We start from the raw sequence: 10,698 nt of genomic DNA, 5'->3' as shown, positions 1-10,698 counted from the left end.
AAAGCTGCTTTGTGACAACACCTGTTGTAAAAAGCGCTATATAAATAAAATCTTGCTTGGGCTGTGAGCACAACCCCCATCTGTGGATGTTGGGCCCTCATACCGTCCTCATGGAGTTGGTTTCTAACCGTTTGTGCAGACACATGCACATTTGTGGCCTGCTGGAGGTCATTCTGCAGGTCTCTGGCAGTGCTCCTCCTATTCCTCCTTGCACAAAGGCGGAGGTAGCGGTCCTGCTGCTCGATTATATATATTATACATTATATATATATACATTAGCTGTTCATAATAATTTTGAATAAAAGGTATTTTTGAATATTTGAACATTGGAGAACACTTTTTTATTTCTCTAACAAAGGTGGTATCAAACAATGTATATATACTGCCGGAAACCCTTCATTCTTCATTCAGTCCACATCGGAGAGTTTCCAGCTGCTGAAGCTGCTGCAGTGGGTTTGGAAAGCAGTGATGAGGAGAACTTTTTTCTCTTTTATTCATACATTCTGCTACTTTTGTTATCCTCAGACTTTGTTAAACATATTTCAACACCAAAACAATCCGTCCACATCAGTAAAGCAGATCAAAGCTCATACTGTTCTGAACTTTCTGATTCATTCTGTATTTCATGTCCTATACAAGAGGAGAATTTAAGAACATATGCAAAAAAATGCCCTTAGACCCCAGACGATTAAGGTTTAACCTAAGAGTATAAATGAATGACTATTCTTTTAGTTAATATTAATAATAATAATAATAATAATAATAATAATGACATACATAGTATAAGAAAAATAATGTAACAAATATAAATAAAGGACCAGGCACAAAACCCTGCTCAACTATGTGTGTGCACACATTACTAAGTCCAGTAAATATTAATAAGTCGGGAGTTTCTATGATGAACACATTCAGTGTTCCGAGCAGGACGGCAAATGTCAGAGGAATAAAAAGCGCACCGAGTTGGTCTTGTAGGGACTTTTATTTTGTAAACCCCCCACCCACAGTTCCAAACGCCCCGCCCGGTGCCCCACCGCCCCGCCCACCGCCCCGCCCTCTCCTGGCGGAGAGTGAAAGTTGTGTAAAAGCCGCACGCGCTGGAGTTTAAACCGTCACTCTGCTGAGCTCGCGGCGCTGCAGGCGCGAGAGAGTCCGGGTCCCGTCTGTGAAGTCGCGGATAGTTCTGCTCGGTTCTTTTGGGTTCTGTTCGGGTTTAAACTGCGCTATGTTCAGCTGGGCGAGCCGGGACGGGCGGCGGAAGGAGCCGGAGCTCTTCAGCACGGTGTCGGACGGGCTGAAGCGCCTGTACCGGACCAGGCTGCTGCCGCTCGAGGAGGCTCACCGCTTCCACGACTTCCACTCGCCCGCGCTCGAGGACGCCGACTTCGACAACAAGCCCATGGTGCTGCTGGTGGGACAGTACTCCACCGGGAAGACCACCTTCATCCGACACCTGATGGAGCAGGACTTCCCGGGAATGCGCATCGGGCCCGAGCCCACCACCGACTCCTTCATCGCGGTGATGCACGGCGAGCAGGAGGGGCTGGTCCCCGGGAACGCGCTCGTGGTGGACCCCAAAAAGCCCTTCAGGAAGCTCAACGCGTTCGGGAACGCTTTCCTCAACAGGTAGGCAAAACCTCTCTCTAACTCTCCGTTCCACCTTAAATGGTGCGGCAGAATTCTCCGTTCCACCTTAAGAGCTGGAGCAGAACACTTGCTCAAACTTTCCCTTCCACTTTAAATGGTGTAGCAGAATTTTCCGTTCCACCTTAAGTGGTGCAGTAGAGCTCTTGCTCTAGCTCTGTTCAGCTGTACATTAACATGCAAGTATTGCACTATTTAAGGTGGAACAGAAAGATTAACAGAGGAGGCCAACTTCAGGATGCTTCTGGAGATGATCTTATCCCGCAGAGGTTAGGGCAGTGGTGGTCAGTCCTCTGGGGTGATTTTGGAACCTCTTTGCCCCCTGACCACACCCTGAACTGGTGGTCCTGCAGAGCTCAGCTACAGCCCTGACCTGACACGCCTGCCGCAGGTGGTCCAAGCTACTGCAGTGTGACGCTCCCTCAGGCTGGAGGTGTGCAGGGAGCAGAAGGTCCGGAGCTCAGAGAGACTTTAATCAGTAACTTGCTCTGCTCCCTTTGATCTGCTCGGTTACTCAGTGTCTCAGCGCTGACATCAGGGCCCTTATCAGAGCAGGAGGAAGCTGATTGGCTGAGGTCTGACGGCGACACGCTGATCACACTGATCTTATTTTGTCTCCATCAGAACTCAAACCTGTATGTTCTCCAGCAAAGGTGAAGGTTTGGACAGACGTTCCTGAGTGTCGGGGTGTGTCTCTCTGGTTCTGTAGTGAGGGTTCTGCTCAGGGGTGGGCATGTTCTGGAGTGTCTCACTGTGTCCGTCAGAACAAACCCTCGTATTGACGTAATGTTTAAATACCTGTTGGTCTTTGCATTGTCTGTAAATTTCATGAAGAATGGACCAACAGAATTGACCCAAAATCACGTGGAAAAAACTCCGCGTCCATTGATTAAAAGTAGTGGTTTTGTCCCGACAGCAGTGATTTGAAAATCTGGGGTCCTATAACAGAAACTTCCTTTTCTCACTCCGCCTTAAATGGTGCAGCAGTTACAGTCGAGCTTGTGCAGGTGACGGATTATAATTGCTGCTCTGTTTAAGGTGGATCAGGAAATCGAACTAAAGCTAAAGCCAAATTCTTTAACGCTGTTTTTACAGCATTTCACTGCCTCTGTAAAGCTGCACTGACGAGTTTATCTGCAAATTGTTCACTTTCATTTTTACTGTTTTGCACCATAAAAATATTGGAGGTAACGTTAGTTTGTTTAAAATAGTTCTAATTAAAAAGTGAAAGGCCATCTAATAAAAAATACAGGTAACATCTTAGATTCCTGTAATAAATAAAGTTCTGTGGTTGATAAAGATGAAAAAATAATCTTTAATAATATAATAATAATAATAATAATCTATAGTAATAATTACATATGACGATCAAAATATTTTCTGTGGAGTGTCTTTACTCTCCGGGTCTCTCTGTAGGGAGTTGGTAGTCTAACTGCTGAAACCCACTGTTTTATTACTAAATTGAATGTAATTAATGTTATTAGTGTTCTATTAAAGCCTAATTTCTCCAGTTAAATTGTATTGATTATGAATGTGTCAGTGTGCAGCGCCTCACTGTGCAAGTCCGAATGATTAAACACAGAAACACAGTGTGTGTGTGTGTGAGAGAGAGAGAGAGTGTGTGTGTGAGAGAGTCTGTGTGTGCCTGTGTCGGCTCCGACGGGTCGCCCGAGTGCCTGTGTCGGCTCCGACGGGTCGCCCGAGTGCCTGTGTCGGCTCCGACGGGTCGCCCGAGTGCCGGGTCGCCCGAGTGCCTGTGTCGGCTCCGACGGGTCGCCCGAGTGCCTGTGTCGGCTCCGACGCCTCGCCCAACTGCCTGTGTCGGCTCCGACGCCTCGCCCGACTGCTGTTGCTGTGGTCTTTACATATGAGGGCTCTGTGTCTCCGTCGGCTCTGAGCTGGATAAAACCGGTCAGACCTGATGACCTGTTTCTGTGGAAATTGTCAAAAAAACAACCCATAATTTCCTGAATATCAGACTGTTTTATTGGCAAACTGCTGAACTGAGAGAGAGAGTGTGTGTGTGACAGAGAGAGTGTGTGTGTGTGTGTGAGAGAGAGGGAGAGAGAGAGTGTGTGTGAGAGAGAGGGAGAGAGAGAGTGTGTGTGTGTGAGAGAGTGGCTGCTGGCAGAGGATCTGGAATGAGTGGAATTTTCTCTCAGAGGAAAAATCTGGAGAAAGTTCTGGCAGGACAGCAGCTCCAGGGAGAAACTTTCAGAACTCAGTTTTAGAAAACGGAATAAAAAGGCTGTGGTGAGCGGTGATTTGGGCTGGAATGGGCTGGGCTGGAATAGGCTGGGCTGGAATAGGCTGGGCTGGAATAGGCTGGGCTGTGCTGGAATGGGCTGGGCTGGGCTGGGCTGGGCTGGAGTGGGCTTGAATGGGCTGGGCTGTGCTGGAATGGGCTGTGCTGTGCTGGAATGGGCTGGGCTGGGCTGGGCTGGAGTGGGCTGGAATGGGCTGGAGTGGGCTGGGCTGGCCTGGGCTGGAGTGGGCTGGCCTGGGCTGGAGTGGGCTGGAGTGGGCTGGAATGGGCTGGGCTGGGCTGGCCTGGGCTGGAGTGGGCTGGAATGGGCTGGGCTGGGCTGGCCTGGGCTGGAGTGGGCTGGAATGGGCTGGGATGGGCTGGCCTGGGCTGGAGTGGGCTGGGCGCATAGCTGCAGAGTTTCTCTTGGTTTATCTGTGGTTTTTTGGATTTCTGTATAAACACATGGGTTTGTATATTTGTCAATCTGTATGTGGGGTTAATACTCCGGGTTTATGTATGGAAGTTCACATACAAGGTCCAGAAGTAGTTCATGTGCAGGTTTTTGCTTTAAACTAGCTTCTTCATTGAGGCACGAGCGATCAGACACTGCAGTAACACTGGTGCGCGTGTGCGGGCGTGTGTGCGGGCGTGTGTGCGGGCGTGTGTGCGGGCGTGTGTGCGGGCGTGTGTGCGGGCGTGTGTGCGCGCGCGTGTGTGCGCATGTGTGTGTGCTTGTACAGTTCTGTCAGGACTGTTGATGTTGAAGCTGAAATTAATGCTGTCAGATGGTCTGAATGTTCTCTCCGTGTTCTACTGACGTTCTTCAGGTTCGTCTGCGCTCAGATGCCAAATCCGGTCCTGGAGAGCATCAGCATCATTGACACGCCTGGAATTCTCTCCGGGGAAAAGCAGAGGATCAGCCGAGGTCAGAGTCCGAGTCTGTTCTCCTCTCTCACAGACCGCACTGTTATACAGAATTTTGATAGTTGTTTATCTTTCCCTTTGTTAATGTGGTTTATTCCTCTTCATATAGTTCTGACTTTAGTTCTGAGATGTTCCTCAGTTCAGGTTCTGTGTGTGTGTGGGCAGGTTGGTCAGTAAGATTGGCTAATATCCAGGTTTTTAATTGAGGATTTATTGATCTGTATCAGGTCAGCTCAGAGAGTTACGATATTCTGATGTGAGGAACAGAATCACAACAGAATCATCACCACCACCACCACCACCACTAGCTCAATCACCACCACCACCACCACCACCACCACTAGCTCAATCACCACCACCACCACCACCACCACTAGCTCAATCACCACCACCACCACCAACACAATTACTGCCTTCAGCACCACCATCACAAACAAAATCACCACCATCACCACCTTCAACACCACCACCAATACAATCACCATTACAACCTTCAACACCATCACCACCACCACCACCTTTACCACTTCATCACCATCACCAACACAATCACCACGACAAATCACCTTCATCAAGTAGAGTCCAGCTCTTCAGCCTGAGGGGAGCGGGAGGAGGTGTTTAGTGATTTAGCATGGAGTCTTTCTCTGAGGAGAGCCGATTAAGAATTAAGAAGGCCGAGTCGTTCTTCTTTGTTCCTCGTTTGTCTCCTGTCGTCTGTGCCATGATGCTGAATGTGTGTCTGATTTTCTTCAGAACGAAAGTCTGTGATTTTATTTCTAATAACATTATAGACACAGAAACAAACCGATCAATACCTGATACTTGAATATCGGCCGATACACACTATTGATACCAACAACACACACAGAGCTTGAATTCACTTGGTGTGCATTTTTGTGTCCGTTATTGTCCCCAAAACTGATTTAATAAATACATGACAAACTCAGGAGTTCCCCTTTGATTAGAGAAACTACCAAAAAAGATAATTTAGTTATAAAATTCGATATTTTAGTCCACTCAAATAGTTTGTCATGAATTTACATTTAAAAAATTTTCTAAATCATTTTGCGAAACAAGGCGACTTTAAAAGTGCTGAACTCACTGAAAAACTTCTGTCCTTAAATTTTTACTTTCTTAGATGTCAGAGAGCACAACCAGAAACAAAGGACTTTTATTTTGACATGCTTTTACCAAGGAGGCCAGGGTACTGCCTCATAAAGAAGACCCTCAGTGACCTTCCTGGTGCAGGGCCAAGGTCACAGATTTAGTAAAAGTGATGGGTCGGTCGTGGTTAGAAGGTTCCGTTCACCATGTCAGGAGGTCTGACGTCAGAACCATGAAAATGTGGAGTTATTATAATAATTTTTATTTATCTCAAGAAATGTAAATATAAACCCAAGCTGAACAATAAAGGTTTCTGTGGGTGTCCCAGTAGATGCCTGTTTAATCTGAAATTAGTCAGGCGGCGCGACCGGTTGTTCAGGCGGTTAGAATTAAAATATTTTATGTTTAGTTTATTTTTGTTTTATATTTAAATAATAAACACTACAGTCATTTGCTGTAACAGTTCTCACTTCAGTTGTCATCACTCCCTCGCTCTCGCGCTAAAGGGGCTAAAGCCAGCGTTGTGAACGCTGTTGTGAACGTTGTTGTGAAGAGCGTTGTGAACGCTGTTGTGAACGTTGTTGTGAACGCTGTTGTGAACGTTGTTGTGAAGAGCGTTGTGAAGAGCGTTGTGAACGCTGTTGTGAAGAGCGTTGTGAATGCTGTTGTGAATGCTGTTGTGAATGCTGTTGTGAACGCTGTTGTGAACGCTGTTGTGAAGAGCGTTGTGAACGCTGTTGTGAACGCTGTTGTGAAGAGCGTTGTGAACGCTGTTGTGAACGCTGTTGTGAACGCTGTTGTGAACGCTGTTGTGAAGAGCGTTGTGAATGCTGTTGTGAACGCTGTTGTGAACGCTGTTGTGAAGAGCGTTGTGAACGCTGTTGTGAACGCTGTTGTGAACGCTGTTTTGAAGAGCGTTGTGAACGCTGTTGTGAACGCTGTTGTGAACGCTGTTGTGAAGAGCGTTGTGACCGCTGTTGTGAACGTTGTTGTGAAGAGCGTTGTGAACGCTGTTGTGAAGAGCGTTGTGAACGCTGTTGTGAAGAGCGTTGTGAATGCTGTTGTGAATGCTGTTGTGAAGAGCGTTGTGAATGCTGTTGTGAAGAGCGTTGTGAACGCTGTTGTGAACGCTGTTGTGAACGCTGTTGTGAACGCTGTTGTGAAGAGCGTTGTGAATGCTGTTGTGAACGCTGTTGTGAACGCTGTTGTGAAGAGCGTTGTGAATGCTGTTGTGAACGCTGTTGTGAAGAGCGTTGTGAATGCTGTTGTGAACGCTGTTGTGACGAGCGTTGTGAACGCTGTTGTGAATGCTGTTGTGACGAGCGTTGTGAACGCTGTTGTGAAGAGCGTTGTGAATGCTGTTGTGAACGCTGTTGTGAAGAGCGTTGTGAACGCTGTAGAGCTGCGTTTCCTGCGGTGTCGCTCTCTCACATTCTTATTCGTATTAACTGAGCAGAGGGAGCTGAAGGTCATCTGAAGGTCATGGTTCACTTCCTTGTGCCCTGTTACACACGCTCTGAATGAGGTTAGTGAGGAATTCTGGGAAATCTTGCAGAAAAGACTGAAGAGTTGAAAGTGCAGGACTGCAGGACTGAGTGGGGGAGGGGAGTGCATAATAATAATTAAACAACAATTATGTTTTTAAATGATTTAATGAATTAATTATTTTTTATTGTTCCGTCTCCTCATTGGGCCTGTTGCGTGACTGACGCTGGTTTAAGTCATTCTATAATCCGGGTTGTTTAGTAGGTGCTGCTCTCTGATCCAGCAGAACATCTCAGCCCAGTTCACGTCCAGCTGAGCTCAGTCCACATCAGCCTGCGGTGCTGACGATCTGCGACAGACGAGCGAATAAATTCAGCAACGGATCGTGAAGTTTTGTAGAGGTGGCAAAAATATAATGTACTTTTTCTAAGGAACAGAGGCGGGCAGGTGGTTCATCTGAAAGGCTGGTTTTAATCTCGTTCGGTCGTCTCTGTTGTTTCAGTGTTTTTATTCTCATCTCTGTGTTTTTCTTCTTTTCTCTCTCACTCCTCCCTTCCTCTTCCTGACCCTTCCTCTGCTCAGATCGCTCTCTAATCCTGTTTCCTGGACCCCCCTCCCCCACACCCCCACTGCCTCGCTGCCCCGGACCCCCACATGAGGGGTCATTAATGGTCTGAATGCGAGGAGGCGGCTTTACGGCGCTGAGCTTATTCTCAGTGTAGACGATCATTCGTGTGAGAGTGAGCAGGTCATGGCGTTTAGAGATGATCTCTCCTGTGTGTGGTTCAGTGTGTGGATCTGCTCTGATGAGTCGGTGCTGAAAGCTCTCTCAGCTCTCCGACCCTTTCAGTCCGGCCTTTACTCGGTCAGTTAATAATCTGCAGAGCGTCCAGTCCAGCGCAGCTTCACCTTCAGCTCACCTTGAATTACTGTTGACCACCAGCTCTGTTTCCTCTTCATTGACACGAGATGGATTTCTTTAACTGTCAAAATCAAAACATTTTTTCCATGTAAAACTGGTATTTATTGTCCTTTGTGTTTTAATGTTTAGATTAGAATGAATGTAAACAGGATAAACGGTTCTGTTTACAGTGTAAAGCTGATTTAACTCCGCCCACTCGTTCCTGGAGGATCTTCACTCAGATGTGTTTACTGTATACTCTGTCTGTCTGTCTGTCTGTCTGTCTGTCTGTCTGTCTGTCTGATGGCAGGACGGGGGAGCCAAGTCTTTATATCTTTCTGAGAGCAGATGAAGCTGTGAAGCTGCTGATCTGTGAGGCGGTCACTCTGTGGTCACTCTGTTGCCGTAATGAGGAGCTGCAGGTCTAAACTGTGTTTACTCCACAGACAACAAAAGCAGATCTCCGCTCTCTCCCTCCGCTCTCTCCCTCCGCTCTCTCCCCCCGCTCTCTCCCCCCGCTCTCTCCCCCCGCTCTCTCCCTCCGCTCTCTCCCTCCGCTCTCTCCCTCCGCTCTCTCCCTCCGCTCTCTCCCCCCGCTCTCTCCCTCCGCTCTCTCCCTCCGCTCTCTCCCCCCGCTCTCTCCCTCCGCTCTCTCCCTCCGCTCTCTCCCCCCGCTCTCTCCCCCCGCTCTCTCCCCCCGCTCTCTCCCTCCGCTCTCTCCCTCCGCTCTCTCCCCCCGCTCTCTCCCCCCGCTCTCTCCCCCCGCTCTCTCCCCCCGCTCTCTCCCCCCGCTCTCTCCCCCCGCTCTCTCCCTCCGCTCTCTCCCTCCGCTCTCTCCCTCCGCTCTCTCCCCCCGCTCTCTCCCCCCGCTCTCTCCCTCCGCTCTCTCCCTCCGCTCTCTCCCTCCGCTCTCTCCCTCCGCTCTCTCCCCCCGCTCTCTCCCCCCGCTCTCTCCCCCCGCTCTCTCCCTCCGCTCTCTCCCTCTGCTCTTCATATTTCTGCTGCATTTTGCCCAAATGTCAGAGGTTTTTTTTTAATGGAGCAGTTTGACAGAAAATGTTTCTCTGCTGAGCCCAGATGGATCTGATCAGCTGAAGCTCATTAGTTTAGAACTAGAGGAGGCTAATGTAGCTAACAAACACTAGAGGCCAATAGGCACTCAGATCTTCTCTGCAGAAACGTCCACAGAGCTTCCTGGCTCTTCATTAAGGGTTTTCGGGTTCAGGTGTTGCCGTGTGTAACTCAGACTAAATCTAGCCTGCACTCGGACTAAACCCAGGCTACACTCGGACTAAACCCAGGCTACACTCGGACTAAACCCAGGCTACACTCGGACTAAACCCAGGCTGCACTCGGACCACGACCCAGGCTACAATAGAGAAAAAAGAACAAGCAGGGCTATATCTTAAAAATGTAATCAAAAACGGTAAACAGTCATTTTTATTCAGTGTTTGTAAGAAAATTTTACTCTCTTTATAATGAAACATGCAGCTGGTCAGTTTCTACAAGCACAGACGATAAACACCATATGATCAGAACAGCATATTTTATTGTGACATAATTTATTGGAGAGAACATGCTCTACGAATGGCTCTGAGGAGAGAACACGCTCTAAAAACACTCTCTAAATGCGCTCTCTCAAAACACTCTAAATGCGCTCTCTCAAAACACTCTAAATGCGCTCTCTCAAAACTCTCTAAATGCGCTCTCTCAAAACTCTCTAAATGCGCTCTCTCAAAACACTCTCTAAATGCGCTCTCTAAAAACTCTCTAAAAACTCTCTCTAAAAACTCTCTAAATGCGCTCTCTCAAAACACTCTCTAAATGCGCTCTCAAAACACTCTCTAAATGCGCTCTCTAAAAACTCTTTAAATGCGCTCTCTAAAAACTCTAAATGCGCTCTCTAAAAACTCTCTAAATGCGCTCTCTCAAAACACTCTCTAAATGCGCTCTCTAAAAACTCTCTAAAAACTCTCTCTAAAAACTCTCTAAATGCGCTCTCTAAAAACTCTCTAAATGCGCTCTCTAAAAACTCTCTAAAAACTCTCTCTAAAAACTCTCTAAATGCGCTCTCTAAAAACTCTCTAAATGCGCTCTCTAAAAACTCTCAAAATGCGCTCTCTAAAAACTCTCTAAATGCGCTCTCTAAAAACTCTCTCTAAAAACTCTTTCTAAAAAGCCTCTCTAAAAACTCTAAATGCGCTCTCTAAAAACTCTAAATGCGCTCTCTAAAAACTCTCAAAATGCGCTCTCTAAAAACTCTCTAAATGCTCTCTCTAAAAACTCTCTCAAAACTCTCTCTAAAAACTCTAAATGCGCTCTCTAAAAACTCTCTAAATGCGCTCTCTAAAAACTCTAAATGCGCTCTCTAAAAAGTCTAAATGCGCTCTCTAAA

At 47.4% G+C, this 10,698-nt stretch overlaps 1 protein-coding gene across 1 annotated transcript in view; it reads left to right on the top strand.

Annotated features, from left to right (window-relative positions):
• The first annotated feature begins 1,091 nt into the window (after positions 1–1,091).
• Positions 1,092–10,698, top strand: part of ehd1b (EH-domain containing 1b) — a 16,001-nt gene continuing 6,394 nt past the window's right edge. The window contains exons 1-2 of the mRNA XM_017686762.2: positions 1,092–1,623; positions 4,717–4,814. Of these exons, the coding sequence (XP_017542251.1) occupies positions 1,223–1,623; positions 4,717–4,814 (499 nt within the window). The 5' untranslated portion in view covers positions 1,092–1,222. The remainder of the gene's footprint in view (positions 1,624–4,716; positions 4,815–10,698) is intronic.

The sequence above is a fragment of the Pygocentrus nattereri genome, chromosome 18 (assembly GCF_015220715.1).
Source record: "Pygocentrus nattereri isolate fPygNat1 chromosome 18, fPygNat1.pri, whole genome shotgun sequence".
Classification (NCBI taxonomy): domain Eukaryota; kingdom Metazoa; phylum Chordata; class Actinopteri; order Characiformes; family Serrasalmidae; genus Pygocentrus; species Pygocentrus nattereri.
Note: the sequence above shows the minus strand (reverse complement) of the source record. Positions and strands in the feature narration are given on the sequence as shown.